This window comes from Eriocheir sinensis, chromosome 64 (assembly GCF_024679095.1).
Source record: "Eriocheir sinensis breed Jianghai 21 chromosome 64, ASM2467909v1, whole genome shotgun sequence".
Taxonomy (NCBI): Eukaryota; Metazoa; Arthropoda; class Malacostraca; order Decapoda; family Varunidae; genus Eriocheir; species Eriocheir sinensis.
This window is the reverse complement of record NC_066572.1, coordinates 5459989-5486530: the sequence shown is the minus strand read 5'-3', so window position 1 is coordinate 5486530 and position 26542 is coordinate 5459989. Positions and strand designations below refer to the sequence as shown.

The following is a 26542-nucleotide window of genomic DNA, read 5'->3' as shown; positions in this document are numbered from 1 at the left end:
GTGGAGGAAGGCTACGCCTCCCATAGTCTCCTGTTTCTTTCGCCCCTTCCCAATCATCACATACTCACTCCCCTCAGTCTGCACGTCACCTCTCAGGTGTGTCTCAGTCAAGCCTATTATATCATATTTCCATTCATCCAGTTCCTTACTCATGCCCTCAAGTTTGCCCACACCCCAACCTCTCACATTCAAACATCCAATCTTCATACTTTCACTTGCCTGGGTTGTGTATCCACTCCTCCGTGCTAGGTCATTTATAAAGGAAGGAGAAGAAGAAGAGGAGGAGGAAGCAAACAAGTCCCCTGTGACATCAAGATCAAGGTCGAGGTCCGCCGCGTGCCCTGAAGTGCCCTGGCAGTGTTTCTCGTGGAGGAGGAGGAGCCCCTCGGCGTGCAGGCCCCCAGGGTGAGTGTGCGGGTGGTGGAGGGCCAGGGTGTGGACGGGCTACACTTGGGACAGGAAGGAGGGGAGGGCCAGGGTGTGGACGGGCTACACTTGGGACAGGAAGGAGGGGAGGGCCAGGGTGTGGATGGGCTACACTTGGGACAGGAAGGAGAGGAGCTCCAGGGTGTGGACGGGCTACACTTGGGACAGGAAGGAGGGGAGGGCCAGGGTGTGGACGGGCTACACTTGGGACAGGAAGTAGGGGATGGCCAGGTTGTGGACGGCCACACTTGGGACAGGAAGGAGGGAGGGCCAGGTTGGACGGGCTACACTTGGGACAGGAAGGAGAGGAGGGCCAGGGTGTGGACAGGCCACACTTGGGACAGGAAGGAGGGAGGCCAGGGTGTGGACGGGCTACACTTGGGACAGGAAGGAGAGGAGGGCCAGGGTGTGGACGGGCTACACTTGGGACAGGAAGGAGGGGAGGGCCAGGGTGTGGACGGGCTACACTTGGGACAGGAAGAAGCGGAGGGCCAGGGTTGGACGGGCTACACTTGGGACAGGAAGGAGGGGAGGGCCAGGGTGTGGACAGGCTGTACTTGGGACAGGAAGGAGGGGAGGGCCAGGGTGTGGACGGGCTACATTTGGGACAGGAAGGTTCAGGTAGATAGCGTAAGTCTTGCCTTTGGATCGGCACTTCCTGATGTGATCTTGATACTGTGGTCTGGTGGTCTGGGTCTGGGTCTTATTTCTGATTTGGTTTCACTATATTGATTTTATCTTTTTCTTTCGTATTTCCCAGAATTTAAAAATCGTTCTTTTACTTTGTTCAATCCCTTGTTCTTCAAAAAGGAGTCTCCCTATTATATTTTCCTCTTCTTCGTCATAGGGTCGTTGCAACATTAAATTTTTCCCCCTTTCTTCCCTATAAGCATCACACTGCAGCAAAAAGTGGTTCAAGTCTTCTTTATCAGCTCCACACATTACACAGGTATTTGGCTCATTCTTGAATCTTTTTCTGTCACCAAGGTTCATATTATTTGTACGGCATTTAACCAGGCAAAACTTAAGAATAACCACTCCAAACCAATATTCGTAGTAATTTAACACGTGAAAGAACTATTATTATAATGCATTTTTGTATACGTTTTACCTTGGGGAGGGGCCAGGGGGGCAAGCCTCTTTAATTATAGAGTTAGGCGGCTTGGATTTTCTAAGTCCATTGTTATTGTTTCACAAGCACCTTTATACACAGACTGAGCCTCATACCTGCCTTGCAGTGCACACTACAAACTAGTTCCTAAGTCAGTAATATCCAAAATGCGCATGGATTATAACGATTTCGGACAAAAAAAACGGTCTTTTAAGAGTTTTACATTATTTTTTTCTCTATATTAAAGCAACTAAGTCCGCAGCTATTTGTATTTTCTAATACATTCGTAAAATGTTACTACGCGAGGGTATCAGCGGCGGCACCTAACGGTGGGTTCCTGAAGTCAGTTGTTTCCAAGCCGCCATAATGGATGGAAGGCCCGACACTCACTCCCTCAAAATATCCGTCTACTTTACCTTTCGGTAAGTGTTAACTGAGTATTTAACCTCTTTATTGGCGTGCATGTAGGTTGACAAAAGGACCGATTACTATCCCAGTACCGGGTCCAACAAAGACACGGGCGTGTCAAGTGTAACATATGGTGTGACAAGCACGTGTCAGAAAACAAACGGATATTGTTCAGTGCGCGATACTTATAGTGGAATTTGAGTAAAATGGAGGCCAGGGTCATACGTAGCAGTCGGTAGGTCACTCCCGCGTCAGTTAACAGCAGGAGCGTCAGTTCGATCTGGATGACAGCTGTCACAAATCTGTTTTATTTTGTACCTTAAACTACTCAGTAAAAATTATCTAGCATCAGCTTACAAGAAGTGGACGGGTTAACCGTCAGTATTGTACCATATGTAATTATGAAACATGACATTTCCCAAGAGTTGCTCGACTACGATTGGGGTGGTGGGGTGGGGGTTCAACTACGCTGACCATCCAATTACACGCCCTACACTCGTCAACAGACCCGCTGCAGCGGCTACTACGTTATATAGGAATAGACTACAAGAGTATACGTTAGGGAATTTCCTTTCTTTAGAGACTAGGGATTTTTCTCGATTTTGGGGATTTTTGTAGGGACATTTTGAAAGCCCATTTTTCAGTGATTTGGCCGTCCACCACCAAAACCACTGTTCCCTACAGGGATTAATCGAGCTAACGACCACCAAAACCACTCTTCCCTACAGGGATTAATTGAGCTAACGACCACCAAAACCACAGCTCCCTAAAGGGATTAATCGAGCTAACGCCGCCGCCGCAAAATAGCTCGCATTCATTACCTACCGTATGAAGCATCACTAGGTCTTCATATATTTTTTTTCTACAAACGTTTGGTTAGCGACGGTACGCTTGGTTGGCAACGGTACGCTTGGTTAGCGATGGTATGCTTGGTTAGCGATGGTACGCTTGGTTAGCGATGGTACGCTTGGTTAGCGATGGTACGCTTGATTAGCGATGGTATGCTTGGTTAGCGATGGTATGCTTGGTTAGCGATGGTACGCTTGGTTAGCGATGGTATGCTTGGTTAGCGATGGTACGCTTGGTTAGCGATGGTATGCTTGGTTAGCGATGGTACGCTTGGTTAGCGATGGTATGCTTGGTTAGCGATGGTACGCTTGGTTAGCGATGGTACGCTTGGTTAGCGATGGTACGCTTGGTTAGCGATGGTACGCTTGGTTAGCGATGGTATGCTTGGTTAGCGATGGTACGCTTGGTTAGCGATGGTATGCTTGGTTAGCGATGGTACGCTTGGTTAGCGATGGTACGCTTGGTTAGCGATGGTATGCTTGGTTAGCGACTAGCCCACGCATGTGAGACCAGGTCCATCACGCGTGGTTATTTATTTTTTTAGAACACGTAGCCCAACGGCTGCCGTGCTGAGGGCCGGGTATAGCCCGGGCCTGTTCAGCCCGAGTCCCGGATGACCTTGAGTCATGGTTCAGGGCTGTTTTGGGGTGGTTAGCGATGGTATGCTTGGTTAGCGATTAGCCCACGCATGTGAGTATACGGTAGAGATTTTCCCTACTTTCGAGACTTGGGAATTTTTTCTGATTTAGGGATTTTTCTAGGGGAATTTTGGAAGGGCATTTTTCAGTGATATGGGCTCCCCCCCCCAATACCCCGGTTCCCCACAGTTCCCCAGGCTTGTCTTGGGGGATTGGGGGGGCTGGGGTGGTGGAGGGGGTGGAGTGGTGATTCTTAGGATTTACCATTTATTCTTCCTCTTTTCCAATCTCATTTCCTCAAGCACCCTCTCTAGGAGGTTGTTACTTTCCCCTCTCAATATGTGCTGCAAGTATTTCAGCTGCCCCTCCATTATCCTTCCCTTCATGCTGGAGATTCCTATTTCTCCCCTTAACGCCGCTTCTTGTGTGTAGCTAGGTGCTCCCATTATTTTCCTTCCCACACTGTTTTCTATTCTTTGCAGTTTTTGTATTTCTTCTTTGCTAAAATCAATCACATTTGCACCATATAAGATTCCTGGTAGGGCTATACTTTTCCAATACACCTTTCCTATTGTTAATCTTGCACAACTTCTAGCAATTACAGAGTACGTTAGGTTGGCCATTTTTACTGCTTTTTCCTGCATTATTTGTTTTTGCTCTTTGAATAAGTTTCTGCTGTCATTAACAGTTATTCCTAGATATTTCAATTTGTTGCTAACCTTTATACCTTCTATTTCATTGGGTTTTTCTTTCATATTAAATATAATAATATTGCTTTTTTCCTTATTAATTTCTAGGCCACATTCCCTCCCTGATGCCAATACTTGTTCTATCACCTCTTCTGCATCTACTACACTACTTGCAAGTAACATTCCATCGTCCGCAAAGAAGAGTGATGTTATGCTAAAGTTCTCGTCTCTGTACCCTTTGTTCAGCTTCTCCAACTGATGCATAATTTTATATGTAACTAATTTGAATAATGTTGTCGAGCCCGTGCATCCTTGTCTTATTCCGCTGCTGACTTCTATCGTTAGCTTTTCTTTTTCATCCAGCCTGACCTTAGTTAGGTCCCCATCATACAGTTTTGTGATTATGTCAATAGCTTTCTTATTTATGTTATATTCCATTAGCATTTTAACCATTGAGTCCCTTTTTACACTTTCAAATGCTTTCGCAAAGTCAATTGATATTACTATTAGTGGCTTTTTATTTATAAATGACTTTTCTACACAATGTCTCAGAATAAGAATATTGTTCTCCATTCTCGCACCAGCCGTAAATCCTGCCTGATTTTCTTTTTCCCAGTGATTTTTATTAAGTTGTTCTTCAATACCCATCCTTATTACAGCCATTAGTAGCTTGTATCCTATGTTTGTCAGAGCTATTGGTCGATATTCATTTACTTTTGGTTTTCTTACCTTGGGGATCATGACTGTTTCACTCTCCTTCCACTCCTCTGGTATTTCCCCTGTCTGTAGTGCGTGTTTGAATGTTTCTATTAGCATTTCCAACAATGTCCTGTCTTCTAGGAATACTTTATAAAACTCCGGTTTTATTCCATCAGGGCCTGCAGCTTTTTTATTCCTTAGTTTAATTAAGCACCTTTTAACTCTTTCTTCAGTTATAATTTCATCTTCTAGGTATGTCACTCCCTCCCCTATTTCTAGAGCCATATCAATATGTTCTCTTATTTCAGTAGCACAGGCTTCTATATGGATAGGCATGTTCACTAGATCTCTCCCTTCTTCCTCTCCACTTTTGACCTGAAATTGTCTCCCCCTCACCATCTCAAGTTTAGTATTCTCCCTCTTTTTTACATACTCCTCCTTAGTCCTGTCATTCCACTCCTTGTTGATGTTGTTTTGGTGCTTCCCGTATATGTCTCTCCAGTATGTCTCAACCTGTAATCTTACTTCTTCTCTTTCCAGTTTTCTGTTGTCCCTGCTATACACATTATCTATCAACTTTTCTGTCTCCTTTTCTTTGTCTCCCCGTAACATCCTTATATACTTCCAAGTGTTCTTGCCATTACTTTTGTCCTCTTTTATTTCTCTTGCTTTCTTTTCATCACTTATTCTCATCTCCCTTTTAACTAATAATTGTAGTTTTTCTTTTTGATCCATATACTTTTGTTTCCACTTGTCTGCTTCCTCTTCTTCCTTTGCATTCCTCCTCCTCCTATGGTACGTTCTCCTCACCTTTGTCTCCTCCCGGATCTCTCTGGTAAACCATGCCGGTCCTTCCCTGACTTCTTCAACCCCTATGTTCTTCCGCCTGTAATGGCCCTTGAGATAACCATTGGCTGTCTTGATTATCCTCTGTTCTAGGTCCCTCATGTTCTTAACTCTGTCATCTAACACACTGGCTGTAAGTTTTTCTCCATATATCTTTAGTGAAGCTTTGTCTGTCTCTCTTGTTATCCATGATTTCCTGTTATACCTTTTCCTTTCCCGCCCCACACTTAGGTGAATTTCCATTAGATTATGGTCGGTCAGATCAAACTCTTCCTGTTCCTCATCAATTCTCATTTTGCTATATTTTTTGTAGAATTCATCTGTCACTAGGGCGTAGTCTATGACACTTTTCTGTTTATCTCGTGACCATGTATATAGCCCCTCACACTTAACGTCATTGAGCATTGTGAGCTTATACTTTTCTAGCCAGTCTAAAATCATTTTCCCATTAGCATCTAGGCTTTGATCACCTTTGTATCCTACATGGCCATTAAAATCTCCAATGATCAATACTGGTTCATCTGTACTACTCTCCACAAACTTTTCTGTTTCTGCTCTTATGAGTTTGTTTTTCTCTCCATCCGTAACACTAAAATAAACTACTATAATTAGAACTTCCCATCCCCTTATGTTCCCTTTGACTACTAATATATCTTTACATTTGGTTGTTATTTTATCAAAGTGTATATCCTTATTGTATTTATGCAGAATCATCAACCCTCCACCTTTTTTGCCTTTCAACTCTCTCATCTGTTCTGTTATAATGACCCTACTTCTGAAGCTTACATCTCTTATTTTCTTCTGAGTTTCACTTAAGCAGATAATGCTATTCTCATCAATAAGGTCTTCAATTTCCTTCACTTTAACCTTTGTCAGGCCTTGAATGTTAATAGCCTTAATGATGAAGTTGTCTTCTCTTCTATTACCATGTTTAACATTCACAATGTGATCAAATCCATTATTATACTTATATACCTTATTCTTAGTACTACTTACGTCATTATGCTTCCCTTCCCGTCACTCCCTCCTCTGAACTCTTACCACCTTGCCCTTCCTGATGATCCACTGCCCACCTTCCTCTCTTCTTCTCCTGAGCTCTTCCCGCAGCTGGTTATTCTCCTCTCTCTCTTTCTTGGTAAGGACTGGGACAATGAATATCTCCTTCATAGTGTCCTCGGAAGGAGGGGAGGGCCAGGGTGTGGACGGGCTACACTTGGGACAGGAAGGACGGGAGGGCCAGGGTGTGGACAGGCTACACTTGGGACAGGAAGGAGGGGAGGGCCAGGGTGTGGACAGGCTACACTTGGGACAGGAAGGAGGGGAGGGCCAGGGTGTGGACAGGTTACACTTGGGACAGGAAGGACGGGAGGGCCAGGGTGTGGACAGGCTACACTTGGGACAGGAAGGAGGGGAGGGCCAGGGTGTGGACAGGCTACACTTGGGACAGGAAGGAGGGGAGGGCCAGGGTGTGGACAGGCTACACTTGGGACAGGAAGGAGGGGAGGGCCAGGGTGTGGACAGGCTACACTTGGGACAGGAAGGACGGGAGGGCCAGGGTGTGGACGGGCTACACTTGGGACAGGAAGGACGGGGGGGCCAGGGTGTGGACAGGCTACACTTGGGACAGGAAGGAGGGGAGGGCCAGGGTGTGGACTGGCTACACTTGGGACAGGAAGGAGGGGAGGGCCAGGGTGTGGACGGGCTACACTTGGGACAGGAAGGAAGGGAGGGCCAGGGTGTGGACGGGCTACACTTTGGACAGGAAGGAGGGGAGGGCCAGGGCGTGGACGGGCTACACTTGGGACAGGAAGGAGGGGAGGGCCAGGGAGTGGACGGGCTACACTTGGGACAGGAAGGAGGGGAGGGCCAGGGTGTGGACGCGTACACTTGGGACAGGAAGGAGGGGAGGGCCAGGGTGTGGACGGGCTACACTTTGGACAGGAAGGAGGGGAGGGCCAGGGTGTGGACGGGCAACAGTTGGGACGGGAAGGAGGGAGGGCCAGGGTGTGGACGGGTACACTTGGGACAGGAAGGAGGGAGGGCCAGGGTGTGGACGGCCACACTAGGGACAGGACGGAGGGGAGGGCCAGGGTGTGGACGGGCTACACTTGGGACAGGAAGGACGGGAGGTCCTGGGTGTGGACGGGCTACACTTGGGACAGGAAGGACGGGAGGGCCAGGGTGTGGACGGGCTACACTTGGGACAGGAAGGAGGGGAGGGCCAGGGGGTGGACGGGCTACACTTGGGACAGGAAGGACGGGAGGGCCAGGGTGTGGACGGGCTACACTTGGGACAGGAAGGAGGGTAGGGCCAGGGTGTGGACGGGCTACACTTGGGACAGGAAGGAGGGTAGGGCCAGGGTGTGGACGGGCTACACTTGAGACAGGAAGGAGGGGAGGGCCAGGGTGTGGAAGGGCTACACTTGGGACAAGAAGGAGGGGAGGGCCAGGGTGTGGATGGGCTACACTTGGGAAAGGAAGGAGCGGAGGGCCAGGGTGTGGACGGGCTACACTTGGGAAAGGAAGGAGCGGAGGGCCAGGGTGTGGACGGGCTGTACTTGGGACAGGAAGGAGGGGAGGGCCAGGGTGTGGACGGGCTACACCTGGGAAAGGAAGGAGCGGAGGGCCAGGGTGTGGACGGGTACACTTGGGACAGGAAGGAGTGGAGGGCCAGGGTGTGGACGGGTACACTTGGGACAGGAAGGAGCGGAGGGCCAGGGTGTGGATGGGCCACGCGTGTGTAGGGTTGCCACCCTGACCTCAGGAAAATACCAACATCTTACTCTCCAATACGGAACTAACTGTATTTTAAGTTATGGGTCTTGTCTTGTTGCAGTGTAGGTGATGTTCACTTTGGGCGACTTGGGAGTCCACCGCCCCAACACTGTGCCCTACTCCTAGGGCCGCTTTCACTTTATTTATTTTGATCGTTACCAATGGCGGTGATCAACGCATAGTTTTCCATGTGAAACTGGCCTATGGGGTAGTGGTAGAGGAGGTGAGAGGTGTTGAGAGTGTGGTAAGGTGCGGGGCTCACCCCTGCAGCCGCCACTACCCCATAGGCCATTTACGTGGAAATACTATAGCGGCAATCACCGCCATTTGTAACGATAAAACAAACAAAATGACTGTGAAAGCGGCCCCTAATGTGCCTCAGCTGGTCAGGAGGAGCTACTCTGCCCCCTTGGAGTAGTCGTGTGTAGGACAGGGGGCTCATCAGGGATCCCCTGCAGAAACAGGTCAAATTTTCTCCTGAAGGTCTCCATGCTGCAGTTTGAGGTGTCCCTGATGTCCCTGGGCAGGCAGTTGAATAGTCTTGGTCCCTCGTTGGTAAAGCTGGCAGCATGTATGGACCTAAGACATTGACTGACTGTTTCAATGGATGTCCTGGGGCAGGTGCGGCCAAATTGGGGTGTGTCTGGCGTGTTATCCTCCTTCAGTTTGTGGTGATGGGTTAGGCACTTGCTTCTTCAGTGTTAATTATGTAGTACTATCTCTTCGTCTTTGGAGGGAGTAGAGTTGCAGAGTCTTGAGCCTGTCCCAGTAACTCAGATTTTTCATTGAGTTCAGCTTCCTTGTGAAGACCCTTTGTGTCTGTTCCAGTCGCTTGATATTGTACATTTTGTGTGGGGACCACAGATGGCACAGGTATTCCATTTTCGACAACACCAGGGACTTACAGAGCGGGAGGAGGTGTTCGGGTTCCCTCGTCTTGAAGGTGCAGAGTATCCATCCTGTCATCCTGCTGGCCGTCCTTGTGATGTCAATGTGCTCAGTGGGTGAAAAGTCATTACTAACTAGTACCCCCAGGTCATGTACGGAGCTGTTCTCTGCAATTTCTTGACCTTTCACCTGGTACTGTGAAAAAAGAAAGGAAACAGAAAGAGAGAACGGGTCATTTTAAAGCCACAGATGAAGCCTTACGATTGGCTGAGCTCTGAAAACACGCTTGTGATTCGCTGGGAGTCCAATGACGTCATCGCCGGCGCTCACCTGATCAGCGGCCTCACTGCCTTATTAACCCGTAGGCCGTAGACCGTAGGGTTGCGCTATGCCACCACCGCCTACAATTAGCTCGAATTAGGCGTTTTATGGCGAGCCCTTTTTAGGGTCCACCGTACCACAGCCACGACTCGTGGAAGCCTAAAAAAGGGTCTGCCCACGTTCTCGGGTTAAGGAGGGCGCCCGGGGGGGTCCCTCCTGGGCACACAGTATGTCCTATGGCTTTGAAATTTTAGTATGTTGTTTGTTGGTGTAAGTGTATGACATTCTGTGAATTTTGTGAAATTTGGGTGAATGTGTAGAGGAGACTCAAACAAAGCATAAAATCTTATTTTTGTTTCACAGACTTTAGTTGAAAAAAATATACCATAGAAACTTTGTGTATAGATCTACATTTATCATTTTGTAATTTTTTTCATTTTTTGTTCTGGCTTAAAAAAATTGAAATTCATTTTCACTAATAATTTTCTCCACTTTTTCTCCCGTTTTCTTTTTACATTTTAAAAAAATGTACAAGAAGAGAAAAATTGCCGTTTAGTTGTAGATTATATTGATACCTTACAAAAGACTGTCAGACGTTTTGTCGATTTTGTGAAATTTTTTGAAGTGTAAAAAACAGATTTTCAAGATTTTTGCTCCTTAAGATTTTTTTTCCATTTCATGTGTCTTGCCATTTGTATTCATTTGATTGTCATGAAATGTTCACATATGATTGTTTATACCTTGTTCACTTACTGGGCCGCCAGTGTGCTGAGCAGATGTTTCACTTGTTGCATATTGGTACATCTGTGGCCCGAATAGCCCTTTCTATAAACTTTTACAAACATGAGTATATAAACAATTTGTGGGTAAATTTGTATTTATTATGACTGCAGATGTGTTGCAATGGTACCAGGTAATAAGTTCAAAATGATAAGGTAATAAATATATAGCTATGTAAAGGCATCCAAAATACATTTAAAGTTTGGTGACATTTTGCTTCCAAATATAAGCATTTCATTATGTAACAGTAATCAACTGTAGAGGCAAATGCCCCTCATATCAAACAACGTAAAAAAAAATAAAAAAATAAAAAATCCTAATAAATGAAAATTTTGCTTTCATAACAGAAAAAATAATGCTCCAGATCACTACTTACTAGTACTTGGAATATTAGATTATCCCAATGTTTGATTTATTATAGTGTATTTTACTGAACTGTAGAGGGAAATACCACTCCGCAAATAACGTAAAAAAAAAAATTCCTGATAAATTAAAATTTTGCTCATAACAGAGAAGAAAATAATGTTCCCCATCCTGCTCTTCATCTGTTTCTAACTCGTCACTTTCCTCGGAGAGCTCATCATCTGGGTCATCTGAACTGACAAAAAACCTGAATCATCTGAATCACCAGATGAGGTATCCGATCGCCCTCCTTAAAAGACGGTCGGGTTCATTTCTGTTGAAAAGGAGGGAAAAAAACATTATTAATAGTTTTTTTATGTACAGCTCATCAAAATGTAAGATATTGTATCGACACAAACTCGTATAATAATCATAAAAACTGCACCAAATAGCAGAACAAGACTATATCGTCAGTGCGTCGCGAACTGGTACATATATGCGCCAACCCATGCCTGGTACATTGGTGCACCAATACGCGGCAGAGGGAAAAAATATTAGTGGTCCGCGATTTGGTATATATTTGTACCGTGGATTTTTACACTATACTACAGGCTATCCTCTCATAATGATACATAACTCCTCTCTCTGCAAAAGTCCAACGGACACTGGCGTGGTGGGCGCCGTGAAAGTTCCACGGAGCAGGCAAGAGCGCTGAGTTGCCAAGCGCGATTAATGTGTTAACAGGCCTTAAAACTATCAAGCTTGCAGCTTTGGTCGCTGGATATTGTCCATTGACGTGTAGTTCTGTCTTAGTATTGTTACGAATATCGCTTCAGATTTATTTAGGTTAGTTCAAAAGACATATTTATCAATGAATATATTATTGCATTAGCTTATTATCAGTACACGCACTATTTGCCTGACCCGGTGGCCTGTGGCTTGCCTTCGGTGCACCCACCACCGCCCTGATCCCTCCCACCAACTTCAGTTTCCTTACCAGTCTTTTTTTTTTTTTCAGCACATGACTTGTGTCCCAATGTCCACCACTGGTGTTAGTGTTGAAGTGAGGCATCGAGACAGTTGCTGTGGTCAGTACTTGTTCCGTCCCTGCTGCCGCTGACTTCAGGACTCCTTGGTGCATCCCTCGCCTTGCCTGCTCAATTGGTCACTGAGTGTGGCTTTGAAGCAACCTCGCCGCCTTCTCCAGCATCTCTGAGGTTCCTCAAGGCCAGCCAACTCCTCACATCCAGAGTAGTGTTGCAGTGGAGGCTGCAAGGCAGGACAGCAGCTGGAGTGGCTGGGATCAGCAGGAGCAGACTGCTACTGGTGTGAGGTTCAGGAGTGATAAAAAACACCACCAACACAACCACCACCAACAACAACAACTGCTGGCCTCTTCATCCACAAAGGGGGAAGTTTGAATTTCAGAAGAGTGAGAAGATCTGAGAATGAGAGCAAGTTTACTGACCAAAGCCAAGAGTGTGAGAAAAGACATGCAGGGAAGGATGACCTCAACAAATACACCCACACACTCTGGTGTAAGACCTCATGAAAGTCGGGAGTGTGGCAAAAGGTTTAGTAATAGGAGTAACCCCAAACATCACACCCTTACACACACTGGTGCAAGAAACCATGAGTGTGAAGTTTGTGGGAAATGTTTCAGTCAGAAGGGTCACCTCAACACACACACCCTTACACACACCAGTGCAAGAAATCATGAGTGTGAAGTTTGTGGGAAATGTTTCAGTCTGAAGGATACCCTCAAGAAACACACCCTTACACACACTGGTGAAAGAAATCATGAGTGTGAAGTTTGTGGAAAATGTTTCAGTCGGAAGGATACTCTCAAATTACACACTCTTACACACACTGGTGCAAGAAATCATGAGTGTGAAGTTTGTGGAAAATGTTTCAGTCGGAAGGGTACCCTCAAATTACACACTCTTACACACACTGGTGAAAGAAATCATGAGTGTGAAGTTTGTGGAAAATGTTTCAGTCGGAAGGGTAACCTCAAATTACACACTCTTACACACACTGGTGAAAGAAATCATGAGTGTGAAATCTGTGGAAAATGTTTCACTGAGAAGGGTACCCTCAAATTACACACTCTTACACACACTGGTGAAAGAAATCATGAGTGTGAAATCTGTGGAAAATGTTTCACTGAGAAGGGTACCCTCAAGAAACACACCCTTACACACACTGGTGAAAAAAATTATAAGTGTGAAGTTTGTGGGAAATGTTTCAGTCGGAAGGGTACCTTCAAATTACACCTTGTTACACACACTGATGCAAGAAGTCATGAGTGTGAAGTTTGTGGGAAAAGGTTCAAACTGAAGAGTATATTGGACAGGCACGTCTTCAGACACTCTGGTCATAAAGGGTTCAAGTGCGATGTTTGTGGGAAACGTTTCATGACTAAGGGTGAGATTGTCAGGCACATGAAGGTCCACTTCTCCTGAGGTGCTGTGCTGATTCAGTTCTGCTGTGTGTGTGAGTGCAAGTGTTTGTTGTGGTGGTGTTACAGGGCTGTGTGTAGCACAGAGAACAGAAAATATTCATCTGTTGGAACAAATGGTGACTGTGACGGCATGATCTGTTATTCACTTTCCACCCCAGGCTTCATGTGGTTGGTGGGTCCTGTGAAAGGTCTGATCTTTTTGGTGACTGTGCTGGGCTGGCTGTTGTGGCCTGGGCTTATTGGTCAAGTGTGTGTGTGTTAATAGTAATAATATAGTGTATTTGTTCTTACCAGCCGCTAAGCTAAAAATGTACACATTATAAACACATTGTAAAGAACAGTAGGTAGGGGTTCAGGGATCTAACACATCAGTGGGAGGTTGGAATGATAGTGGTGGGAGGGTTGAGTGCAGTGTGGTGGTGCCGGGGAGGGGGAGGACATCCTCTTCCAGATGGTGGCAAGGTGTTAGTCCCAAGGTGTGACATTCATGTAGGTGTGAAAGAGGGGTGACGATATGATTGAGCACATGCTACTTGAGTGATGTATATAAGAGAGAAAAGGGGATTATGGTAACAGTTGTGACTGAATGGAATAGGATGTTGGAGAGGGATGTAAAAAGGTTAAATGCATGCAATATTATTTCAGCTGAGGTCATTTTCAAAGCAGACAATTGTTGTCATTCAGTAGATCATGTCATTCTTAATCATCAGAAATCATTTTCAAGACTCAATTCTGACCTGTCACATTGCGTAGATCTTGTCATTCTTAGTCAGTTGAGGTCATCTTGAAGCCAACAATTCTTGTTTCATAGTTCAATTCTTGTCATTTTCCTCTTTTGTTCCTCAGATATATTTTTCAAATTAATATCATATTTATTTCCATTTATTTCATTTTGGGAGCAGGCATAAAGGCCAGGTTATGTTAGGTTACCTTATATTTAGTTTAATTAGGTCAGATGAGGTTAGGTTACATTTAATTTGATTAGGGTAGTTAGTTTTAATTGTGTTCAATGAATGTAATATGCTTCAGTTATATAATGTGTACTCGCCATTGCCAATGGAGCTTGGGAATAATAACACATGACTTAGTCATTCACTTTTTTATTGGATTAACCTGCAGTTTGAGTATTACAGCTTGATGTAGCACGTAACAGCTGATACAGCACAACAAATAAGTAATTACTGAGAAATCATCTATACAGGAAGGTAGTTGGTGTGGAAGAGAAATGGCTACTAACTCTGCCCTGTGCACAGGGGGTGATAAGTGGTGCCACAAAGAGATGCTCAGGGCTGAGAAATGTAAATCAAGTAGTGGTGCATTACAGGTGCCCAGTTTGTGAAAGACGGGACAGGAAACGGAGGAAATAGGTAACTGGAACTGTGTGGCAAAGCAGAAGGGAGGAAAGGACCTGCAGAAGCCACTGCCTCAACAGACTATTGGAAATGGTTTGACTATAGTAAGTCTGCTGGTCAACAGAAAATATTCTTAATGTCGTGCCTGGCATGGGCACTCCTTAATAATGTTGGTTAATTATACCTCAAAGTAGAATTAATTGTTGATCACTTAAACCAGAGAGTAAAATTAGTAGTTCATTTACCAAGTCTAATAAGGCACCGTTATCGCACACAGGATTATCATCTGCCAAATAATATGGGTAGCGTGACTTTAACACTATTACTTAAGGTAAATATATTTGTTTAGAGATTCTGATGATGAACTAAGGGTCAAGGGACAGGATTCAGCCATACAAGACTAAATTGTCGCTCATAACACTTAGAACTTAGTCTAATTATAAACTAACATGTAAACACAAGAAACAAGTAGCACCAACACACGAAGAAAACCTATTATTGGTCCCGACAGCAGTCAGCCAGCCTACCATCAGACAGACTTACTTCGACACCTCTGTCTGGGACGATACCTTGTATAGGAGTCCTTAAATATAATATTATAGCCTAGGTATATTGAACACTTCTATGTATGTGAGGCCAGTTATGCTATTCGAAGCAACAAGTTGAAGAGGATGACATGGAGCCAAGAGTGCAGAATGCTGAGATACATGGGCCATGTGAGATGGACAAGTAGGGTATCAAACTAGGTGATAAGAATGTGGTGTGAAGGTGGTGCCCTCTGATCAAAGACACTGAAGTTAGGGTTGACTGAAGATCTTGCAGGGTCGTGCCAAATGCTGCCAAATCTAGGGTGCCGTGCCTGCTGCCATACTTGCAGGGTGCCGTGCCTGCTGCCATACTTCTAGGGTGCTGTGCCAGCTGCCATACTTGCAGGGTGCCGTGCCTGCTGCCATACTTGTAGGGTGCTGTGCCTGCTGCCATACTTGTAGGGTGCTGTGCCTGCTGCCATACGTGTAGGGTGCTGTGCCTGCTGCCATACGTGTAGGGTGCCGTGCCTGCTGCCATACTTGCAGGGTGCCGTGCCTGCTGCCATACGTGTAGGGTGCTGTGCCTGCTGCCATACGTGTAGGGTGCTGTGCCTGCTGCCATACGTGTAGGGTGCTGTGCCTGCTGCCATACGTGTAGGGTGCCGTGCCTGCTGCCATACGTGTAGGGTGCTGTGCCTGCTGCCATACGTGTAGGGTGCTGTGCCTGCTGCCATACGTGTAGGGTGCCGTGCCTGCTGCCATACGTGTAGGGTGCTGTGCCTGCTGCCATACTTGCAGGGTGCTGTGCCTGCTGCCATACTTGTAGGTGCAGGGCCTGCTGCCATAAGTGAAGGGTGCCGTGCCTGCTGCCATACGTGTAGGGTGCCGTGCCTGCTGCCATACGTGTAGGGTGCTGTGCCTGCTGCCATACGTGTAGGGTGCCGTGCCTGCTGCCATACGTGCAGGGTGCCGTGCCTGCCATACGTGGGTGCCGTGCCTGCTGCCATACGTGTAGGGTGCCGTGCCTGCTGCCATACGTGCAGGGTGCCGTGCCTGCTGCCATACTTGCAGGGTGCCGTGCCTGCTGCCATACTTGTAGGGTGCCGTGCCTGCTGCCATACGTGCAGGGTGCCGTGCCTGCTGCCATACTTGCAGGGTGCCGTGCCTGCTGCCATACGTGTAGGGTGCCGTGCCTGCTGCCATACGTGTAGGGTGCCGTGCCTGCTGCCATACTTGCAGGGTGCCGTGCCTGCTGCCATACTTGCAGGGTGCCGTGCCTGCTGCCATACGTGTAGGGTGCCGTGCCTGCTGCCATACTTGCAGGGTGCCGTGCCTGCTGCCATACTTGCAGGGTGCCGTGCCTGCTGCCATACTTGCAGGGTGCCGTGCCTGCTGCCATACGTGCAGGGTGCCGTGCCTGCTGCCATACGTGTAGGGTGCCGTGCCTGCTGCCATACGTGCAGGGTGCCGTGCCTGCTGCCATACGTGCAGGGTGCCGTGCCTGCTGCCATACGTGCAGGGTGCCGTGCCTGCTGCCATACGTGCAGGGTGCCGTGCCTGCTGCCATACTTGCAGGGTGCCGTGCCTGCTGCCATACTTGCAGGGTGCCGTGCCTGCTGCCATACGTGTAGGGTGCCGTGCCTGCTGCCATACTTGCATGGTGCCGTGCCTGCTGTCATCCTTGCAGGGTGCCGTGCCTGCTGCCAGACGTGTAGGGTGCCGTGCCAGCTGCCATACTTGCAGGGTGCCGTGCCTGCTGCCATACTTGCAGGGTGCCGTTCCTGCATGCTGCCATACTTGCATGGTGCCGTGCCTGCTGTCATCCTTGCAGGGTGCCGTGCCTGCTGCCAGACGTGTAGGGTGCCGTGCCTGCTGCCATCCTTGCATGGTGCCGTTCCTGCTGCCATCCTTGCAGGGTGCCGTGCCAGCTGCCATACTTGCAGGGTGCCGTGCCTGCTGCCATACTTGCAGGGTGCCATTCCTGCTGCCATACTTGCAGGGTGCCGTGCCTGCTTCCATCCTTGCAGGGTGCCGTTCCTGCTGCCAAACGTGTATGGTGCTGTGCCTGCTGCCATACTTGCAGGGTGCCGTGCCTGCTGCCATCCTTGCAGGGTGCCGTGCCTGCTGCCAAACGTGTAGGGTGCCGTTCCTGCTGCCATCCTTGCAGGGTGCCGTGCCTGATGCCAAACATGTAGGGTGCCGTGCCTGCTGCCATACTTGCAGGGTGCCGTGCCTGCCGCCAAACGTGTAGGGTGCCGTGCCTGCTGCCAAACGTGTAGGGTGCCGTGCCTGCTGCCAAACGTGCAGGGTGCCGTGCCTGCCGCCAAACGTGTAGGGTGCCGTGCCTGCTGCCAAACGTGTAGGGTGCCGTGCCTGCTGCCAAACGTGTAGGGTGCCGTGCCTGCTGCCAAACTTGCAGGGTGCCGTGCCAGCTGCCAAACGTGTAGGGTGCCGTGCCTGCTGCCATACTTGCAGGGTGCCGTGCCAGCTGCCAAACGTGTAGGGTGCCGTGCCTGCTGCCATACTTGCAGGGTGCCGTGCCAGCTGCCAAACGTGTAGGGTGCCGTGCCTGCTGCCATACTTGCAGGGTGCCGTGCCAGCTGCCAAACGTGTAGGGTGCCGTACGTGCCTGCTGCCATACTTGCAGGGTGCCGTGCCTGCTGCCAAACGTGTAGGGTGCCGTGCCTGCTGCCATACTTGCAGGGTGCCGTGCCAGCTGCCAAACGTGTCGGGTGCCGTGCCTGCTGCCATACTTGCAGGGTGCCGTGCCTGCTGCCAAACGTGTAGGGTGCCGTGCCTGCTGCCATACTTGCAGGGTGCCGTGCCAGCTGCCAAACGTGTAGGGTGCCGTGCCTGCTGCCATACTTGCAGGGTGCCGTGCCTGCTGCCATACGTGTAGGGTGCCGTGCCTGCTGCCATACTTGCAGGGTGCCGTGCCAGCTGCCAAACGTGTAGGGTGCCGTGCCTGCTGCCATACTTGCAGGGTGCCGTGCCTGCTGCCATACGTGTAGGGTGCCGTGCCTGCTGCCATACTTGCAGGGTGCCGTGCCTGCTGCCAAACGTGTAGGGTGCCGTGCCTGCTGCCATACTTGCAGGGTGCCGTTCCTGCCGCCAAGCGTGTAGGGTGCCGTGCCTGCTGCCAAACGTGTAGGGTGCCGTGCCTGCTGCCATACTTGCAGGGTGCCGTGCCTGCTGCCAAACGTGTAGGGTGCCGTGCCTGCTGCCAAACGTGTAGGGTGCCGTGCCTGCTGCCATACTTGCAGGGTGCCGTGCCAGCTGCCAAACGTGTAGCGTGCCGTTCCGGTGCCATACTTGCAGGGTGCCGTGCCTGCTGCCATACGTGTAGGGTGCCGTGCCTGCTGCCATACTTGCAGGATGCCGTGCAAGCTGCCAAACGTGTAGGGTGCCGTGCCTGCTGCCATACTTGCAGGGTGCCGTGCCAGCTGCCAAACGTGTAGGGTGCCGTACGTGCCTGCTGCCATACTTGCAGGGTGCCGTGCCTGCTGCCAAACGTGTAGGGTGCCGTGCCTGCTGCCATACTTGCAGGGTGCCGTGCCTGCTGACAAACGTGTAGGGTGCCGTGCCTGCTGCCATACTTGCAGGGTGCCGTGCCTGCTGCCAAACGTGTAGGGTGCCGTGCCTGCTGCCATACTTGCAGGGTGCCGTGCCAGCTGCCAAACGTGTAGGGTGCCGTGCCTGCTGCCATACTTGCAGGGTGCCGTGCCTGCTGCCAAACGTGTAGGGTGCCGTGCCTGCTGCCATACTTGCAGGGTGCCGTGCCAGCTGCCAAACGTGTAGGGTGCCGTTCCTGCTGCCATACTTGCAGGGTGCCGTGCCTGCTGCCATACGTGTAGGGTGCCGTGCCTGCTGCCATACTTGCAGGGTGCCGTGCCAGCTGCCAAACGTGTAGGGTGCCGTGCCTGCTGCCATACTTGCAGGGTGCCGTGCCTGCCGCCAAACGTGTAGGGTGCCGTGCCTGCTGCCATACTTGCAGGGTGCCGTGCCTGCTGCCATCCTTGCAGGGTGCCGTGCCTGCTGCCATCCTTGCAGGGTGCCGTGCCAGCTGCCAAACGTGTAGGGTGCCGTGCCAGCTGCCAAACGTGTAGGGTGCCGTGCCTGCTGCCATACTTGCAGGGTGCCGTGCCAGCTGCCAAACGTGTAGGGTGTCGTGCCTGCTGCCAGACGTGTAGGGTGCCGTGCCTGCTGCCATACTTGCAGGGTGCCGTGCCTGCTGCCAAACGTGTAGGGTGCCGTGCCTGCTGCCATACTTGCAGGGTGCCGTGCCTGCTGCCATACGTGTAGGGTGCCGTGCCTGCTGCCATACTTGCAGGGTGCCGTGCCTGCTGCCAAACGTGTAGGGTGCCGTGCCTGCTGCCATACTTGCAGGGTGCCGTGCCTGCTGCCATACGTGTAGGGTGCCGTGCCTGCTGCCATACTTGCAGGGTGCCGTGCCTGCTGCCATACGTGTAGGGTGCCGTGCCTGCTGCCATACTTGCAGGGTGCCGTGCCTGCTGCCATACGTGTAGGGTGCCGTGCCTGCTGCCATACTTGCAGGGTGCCGTGCCTGCTGCCATACTTGCAGGGTGCCGTGCCTGCTGCCATACTTGCAGGGTGCCGTGCCTGCTGCCATACTTGCAGGGTGCCGTGCCTGCTGCCATACTTGCAGGGTGCCGTGCCTGCTGCCATACGTGCAGGGTGCCGTGCCTGCTGCCATACTTGCAGGGTGCCGTGCCTGCTGCCATACTTGCAGGGTGCCGTGCCTGCTGCCATACTTGCAGGGTGCCGTGCCTGCTGCCATACTTGCAGGTGCCGTGCCTGCTGCCATACGTGCAGGGTGCCGTGCCTGCTGCCATACTTGCAGGTGCCGTGCCTGCTGCCATACTTGCAGGGTGCCGTGCCTGCTGCCATACTTGCAGGGTGCCGTGCCTGCTGCCATACTTGCAGGGTGCCGTGCCTGCTGCCATACTTGCAGAGGTGCCGTGCCTGCTGCCATACGTGCAGGTGCCGTGCCTGCTGCCATACTTGCAGGGTGCCGTGCCTGCTGCCATACTTGCAGGGTGCCGTGCCTGCTGCCATACGTGCAGGGTGCCGTGCCTGCTGCCATACTTGCAGGGTGCCGTGCCTGCTGCCAAACGTGCAGGGTGCCGTGCCTGCTGCCATACGTGCAGGGTGCCGTGCCTGCTGCCATACGTGCAGGGTGCCGTGCCTGCTGCCATATTTGCAGGGTGCCGTGCCTGCTGCCATACTTGTAGGGTGCCGTGCCTGCTGCCATACTTGCAGGGTGCCGTGCCTGCTGCCATACTTGCAGGGTGCCGTGCCTGCTGCCATACGTGCAGGGTGCCGTGCCTGCTGCCATACTTGCAGGGTGCCGTGCCTGCTGCCATACTTGCAGGGTGCCGTTCCTGCTGCCATACGTGCAGGGTGCCGTGCCTGCTGCCATACTTGCAGGGTGCCGTGCCTGCTGCCATACGTGCAGGACGCCGTGCCTGCTGCCATACGTGCAGGGTGCCGTGCCTGCTGCCATACGTGCAGGGTGCTTTCCTGCTGCCATACGTGCAGGGTGCCATGCCTGCTGCCAAACGTGTAGGGTGCCGTGCCTGCTGCCATCCTTGCAGGGTGCCGTGCCAGCTGCCAAACGTGTAAGGTGCCGTGCCAGCTGCCAAACGTGTAGGGTGCCGTGCCTGCCGCCAAACGTGTAGGGATCCGTGCCTGCTGCCAAACGTGTAGGGTGCCGTGCCTGCTGCCATCTTTGCAGGGTTCCGTGCCTGCTGCCATACTTGCAGGGTGCCGTGCCAGCTGCCAAACGTGTAGGGTGCCGTGCCTGCTGCCAAACGTGTAGGTTGTCGTGCCTGCTGCCATACTTGCAGGGTGCCGTGCCAGCTGCCAAACGTGTAGGGTGCCGTGCCTACTACCATACTTGCAGGGTGCCATGCCTGCTGCCATAAGTGTAGGGTGCCGTGCCTGCTGCCATACTTGCAGGGTGCCGTGCCAGCTGCCAAACGTGTAGGGTGCCGTGCCTGCTGCCATATTTGCAGGGTGCCATGCCTGCTGCCATACGTGGAGGGTTCTTTACCTGCTGCCATACTTGCAGGGTGCCGTGCATGCTCCCATACGTGGAGTGTGCCGTGCCTGCTGCCATACTTGCAGGGTGCCGTGCCAGCTGCCAAACGTGTAGGGTGCCGTGCCTGCTGCCATACGTGCAGGGTGCCGTGCCTGCTGCCATACTTGCAGGGTGCCGTGCCTGCTGCCAAACGTGTAGGGTGCCGTTCCTGCTGCCATACTTGCAGGGTGCCGTTCCTGCTGCCATACTTGCATTGTGCCGTGCCTGCTGCCATGCGTGTAGGGTGCCGTGCCTGCTGCCATACTTGCAGGGTGCCGTGCCTGCTGCCATACGTGAAGGGTGCCGTGCCTGCTGCCATACTTGCACGGTGCCGTGCCTGCTGCCATACGTTTAGGGTGCCGTGCCTGCTGCCATACTTGCAGGGTGCCGTGCCTGCTGCCATACTTGCAGGGTGCCGTGCCTGCTGCCATACTTGCAGGGTGCCGTGCCTGATGCCATACTTGCAGGGTGCCGTGCCTGCTGCCATACTTGCAGGGTGCCGTGCCTGCTGCCATACTTGCAGGGTGCCGTGCCTGCTGCCATCCTTGCAGGGTGCCGTGCCTGCTGCCATACTTGCAGGGTGCCGTGCCTGCTGCCATACTTGCAGGGTGCCGTGCCTGCTGCCATACTTGCAGGGTGCCGTGCCTGCTGCCATCCTTGCAGGGTGCCGTGCCTGCTGCCATACTTGCAGGGTGCCGTGCCTGCTGCCATACTTGCAGGGTGCCGTGCCTGCTGCCATCCTTGCAGGGTGCCGTGCCTGCTGCCAAACGTGTAGGGTGCCGTGCCTGCTGCCATCCTTGCAGGGTGCCGTGCCTGCTGCCAAACGTGCAGGGTGCCGTGCCTGCTGCCATACTTGCAGGGTGCCGTGCCTGCTGCCAAACGTGCAGGGTGCCGTGCCTGCTGCCAAACGTGCAGGGTGCCGTGCCTGCTGCCAAACGTGCAGGGTGCCGTGCCTGCTGCCAAACGTGTAGGGTGCCGTGCCTGCTGCCAAACTTGCAGGGTGCCGTGCCTGCTGCCAAACGTGTAGGGTGCCGTGCCTGCTGCCAAACGTGCAGGGTGCCGTGCCTGCTGCCAAACGTGCAGGGTGCCGTGCCTGCTGCCATACTTGCAGGGTGCCGTGCCTGCTGCCAAACGTGTAGGGTGCCGTGCCTGCTGCCATACTTGCAGGGTGCCGTGCCTGCTGCCAAACGTGCAGGGTGCCGTGCCTGCTGCCATACTTGCAGGGTGCCGTGCCTGCTGCCAAACGTGTAGGGTGCCGTGCCTGCTGCCATACTTGCAGGGTGCCGTGCCTGCTGCCAAACGTGCAGGGTGCCGTGCCTGCTGCCATACTTGCAGGCTGCCGTGCCTGCTGCCAAACGTGTAGGTGCCGTGCCTGCTGCCATACTTGCAGGGTGCCGTGCCTGCTGCCATACGTTTAGGGTGCCGTGCCTGCTGCCATACTTGCAGGGTGCCAACCGTTGCTTTAGATCATAATTAGCAGATATAACGACATTTTATTCTTAACGAAATATATATGATAAAATAGTTTCAGAGATGGGACACTTCAAGCTTCACGTTCAATATGTAAAAATTGGATAATCAGAATTTTATCAAACTTTTTGGTTAATTACAATTTTCTTCTGATTATGTAGCTTTGAGCAGACTAACGGAACTGGCAACACTGAAACCTGAGCGATGCGGTGCATGATAATTATTATATTGATACGAGTTATTGCCTGGTACCGTTAGCGATGACGTCCCTACGATGCCCTAGAATTTTTAACTCCACCAGAACAAGTAATTTACAAGATTGGTTTTACTGACGCGCTCGCACCTCGCATCTTACCCTACAAAACGCCCCTGCGGTGTCATGATATCAGTAGTATAGAGCCTTCGTTTATTACTAGCCATTTCGAACTTCTAGGCGAACCATAGAGAAGACTGGAAACATTAAGTGTGAAAATGGCTATGAATTAATTGCACGGACATGCTTGTGTGGCAAATACAGATTTTATAATTCAGTAGGGCCAGAGTACGACACTTTGGGCTGAAGGTGTACGATGGTTGACTTGTTGGTCATGGCGGCGTTGTGGGAATCAACTCGCAGCCGTAAAATAGCTCGCAGAAAGAGGTGTTCAACTTGCATACTTTTTCTATATTTCACTCACTGCTGTCGTTTACTTGTCCTGCTTGGGCTCCAACACACGGCACAAACACCAGAGCAACACTTTTAATCATGAGGAGGCTTTAAAACAAACGAATAGGGCAGATTTTAGGGAGAATTACCCCACGTAGATGTTCACTCAGTTCCTGCTCGTTTGGTCAGGTGTGTCCTTTTCCTGCGGGCAATATCAACCACGAAGCAAGAATAAGAGGAGGAAATCAGGGAAATGCAAAAAATAATGGCAGTGGAAAATGTCAGATATGCTGGGAGGAGAGAATTCAAGAGGAGGATCGAGGAAGCGTGATATTAAACCTATCCCAAAATCTCTATTCCTATGCCTGACTATTACCCTATCACCCATTAGAGGTGCATTATCATGTTATCCGGCCAGTGTGTCAGTGGACAAAAAATGGACATGACAGCGACTTATTTCTGCGAGGAGTTATTTCTCGTAGCAGCGGCGCCAGCACGTTCAAACAGGGGATGGCCGCCGCGTCGTGTTAGGGCAGTGTTTCTTAAAGTGGGTCCGTGGAGATGTTACAAAGTCCGCAGGATAATTTTAATATCGATTTCAGTCAAATTTTCGCCAAAACATCATAAATTCCCTGTTTTAGCACCAAATCCACGATGGCTTTTACAGTGAGTCCCATTGGGATGGAAGGCTCTTCCTCCTTGGTGAAATCCTCAACGAAATTCCGAAAAAGACACAAAAAAACAACAACTATAGAAGGCAGTGGTGTTTATGATTTGGCAACATTGTACTGACCTGATGCGGTGGTGGCGTACGCCCATACTATCAGTTAAACGTGGGCTACTGTAAGGAACATACAGCAGTTACTTGTATTATCACCTCTTTGTAGGTAAGAAAATCATCTGGATGCTTATGACAACATACTGATTTTTAAGATGCCATTTGTTAAACATTGTACCCTACCTTTTTGAGATTAGAATTTCGAATACTAGACCTCGTGTTATATTAATTTCAGTATATTATGACCTGCAAACACTTTCAAACTCAAGAGGAAAATTATAATAATAAAGGGTCCGCTACATGAGTAATTTTAATAAAAGGGGTCCGCTGCAAAAAAAGTTTAAGAAACACTGTGTTAGGGGCTATTATTTTATAGTATTGCCTTCCAGCAAGTCTTAAGTGGCGGCTCTGACGCAGACAGCCCGCTAGACCCTGATGCCACGTCTCCAACTGACCTCGCACGTACCTCACACCCTTCTCTCTCTCTCTCTCTCTCTCTCTCTCTCTCTCTCTCTCTCTCTCTCTCTCTGTGTGTGTGTGTGTGTGTGTGTGTGTGTGTGTGTGTGTGTGTGTGAGAAAGAGAGAAAAGTGGGGGTGTACTTTCATTCGGGGAGTATGGTGCACGACAATGCATAATAATAATAATAATAATAATAATAATAATAATAATATTAATAATAAACCTCTTACAAAATCGCAGCAAGACTCTGCCCCTTGGGTGGTGTGGAAATAAGGTCAAAGTGTAGTATTCTGGTGTTCTCAGCGAGCACTCGATCCTTCCCCACTGCCTGGCCATCCCCAGCGGCACCTCACCATTCACCTGCATGACTCACACAGACTTTGCTTGACGGTCCTGGCATTCCATATACAGGTACAGTCTCCATATTTTATCATAATTATGCCGTATGGCTGACATTGACGGCAGATGGCAGACACACACTAAAAATGGCAGAAATGCGATAATTAAAGCAGGCAGGGCAACTGGCAACTGCGGTGTGTTGGGTTGAGAAGAGCGTGACAACGCCGCGGCGGCAACGCTGCCAAGTGTTGTACAAATTTCTTTGTATTCACTCACAGATAGAGAATCAATCATAAAAAAACATATTTGTTTTAATACTAGAGTGAGAGAGAGAGAGAGAGAGAGAGAGAGAGCAGGGGGTGAGAGGCACGGTACGCGAGGTCAGGTGGAGACCTAGCACCAGTGTCTAGCGGCTGTCTACGTCAGAGCCGCCACTTAAGATTTGCCGGACTTATAGTACTCCTGCATACTGATCCAGCACACGGCGGGCACGGCAGCGGGGCACGTGTGGGCAAGTGACAGCCTCCGGGGACACTTCCTGGACAGTACTTCTATTTTTGTGGTAATTTCGGTGTTTGAAATAATGTGTTTCTGGCGCATAACATTCTGGCGCTACTCCATTTATTATATTTTATTCCACCGAGAGAGAGAGAGAGAGAGAACCCCCCAGAGAGAGAGAGAGAGACCCCCCCAGAGAGAGAGAGAGAGACCCCCCCAGAGAGCGAGAGAGAGACACCCCAGAGAGAGAGAGAGAACCCCCAGAGAGAGAGAGAGAGACACCCCAGAGAGAGAGAGAGAACACCCCAGAGAGAGAGAGAGAGAACACCCAGAGAGAGAGAGACCCCCAGAGAGAGAACCCCCAGAGAGAGAGAGAGAGAACCCCAGAGAGAGAGAGAGAACACCCAGAGAGAGAGAGAGAACACCCCAGAGAGAGAGAGAGAACACCCCAGAGAGAGAGGAGAGAACACCCCAGAGAGAGAGAGAGAGAGAACCCCCAGAGAGAGAGACACCCCCAGAGAGAGAGAGAGAACCCCCCAGAGAGAGAGAGAGAGAGAACCCCCAGAGAGAGAGAGAGAGACACCCCCAGAGAGAGAGAGAGAGACCCCCAGAGAGAGAGAGAGAACCCCCCAGAGAGAGAGAGACCCCCAGAGAGAGAGAGAACCCCAGAGAGAGAGAGACACCCCTAGAGAGAGAGAGAGAACCCCCAGAGGAGAGAGAGAGAGAGAGAGAACACCCCAGAGGAGAGAACCCCCAGAGAGAGAGGAACCCCCAGAGAGAGAGAGAGAACCCCCCACAGAGAGAGAGAGAGAACCCCCACAGAGAGAGAGAGAGAGACACCCCAGAGAGAGAGAGAGAGAGAACACCCCAGAGAGAGAGAACCCCCAGAGAGAGAACACCCCAGAGAGAGAGAGAGAGACACCCCAGAGAGAGAGAGAACCCCCAGAGAGAGAGAGAGAACACCCCAGAGAGAGAGACCCCAGAGAGAGAGAGAGAGAGAGAGAGAGAACCCCCAGAGAGAGAGAGAGAGAACCCCCAGAGAGAGAGAGAGAGAACCCAGGAGAGAGAGAGAGAGAGAGAACCCCCAGAGAGAGAGAGAGAGAACCCCCAGAGAGAGAGAGAGAGAACCCCAGAGA

General features: G+C 50.6%; 2 protein-coding genes across 4 annotated transcripts in view; both read left to right on the top strand.

Moving 5' to 3' along the window:
- The window catches only part of LOC126987336 (gastrula zinc finger protein xLCGF3.1-like), a 67709-nt gene extending 53926 nt beyond the window's left edge, over positions 1 to 13783 (top strand). Inside the window, exons 1-2 of one of the 3 annotated variants that reach the window (XM_050844308.1) lie at positions 259 to 405; positions 11791 to 13783. In XM_050844308.1, the coding sequence (XP_050700265.1) occupies positions 12221 to 13237 (1017 nt within the window). In that variant the 5' untranslated portion in view covers positions 259 to 405; positions 11791 to 12220 and the 3' untranslated portion in view covers positions 13238 to 13783. Of the gene's footprint in view, positions 1 to 258; positions 406 to 11790 lie in introns of those variants that run through there. The other 2 variants (XM_050844309.1, XM_050844307.1) reach the window with 2 other exon arrangements.
- Positions 13784 to 24871: 11088 nt separating this feature from the next.
- LOC126987331 (caldesmon-like) overlaps positions 24872 to 26542 on the top strand; it is a 62959-nt gene continuing 61288 nt past the window's right edge. Inside the window, exon 1 of the mRNA XM_050844301.1 lies at positions 24872 to 24980. The gene's annotated coding sequence lies outside the window, so the exon portion shown is untranslated. The remainder of the gene's footprint in view (positions 24981 to 26542) is intronic.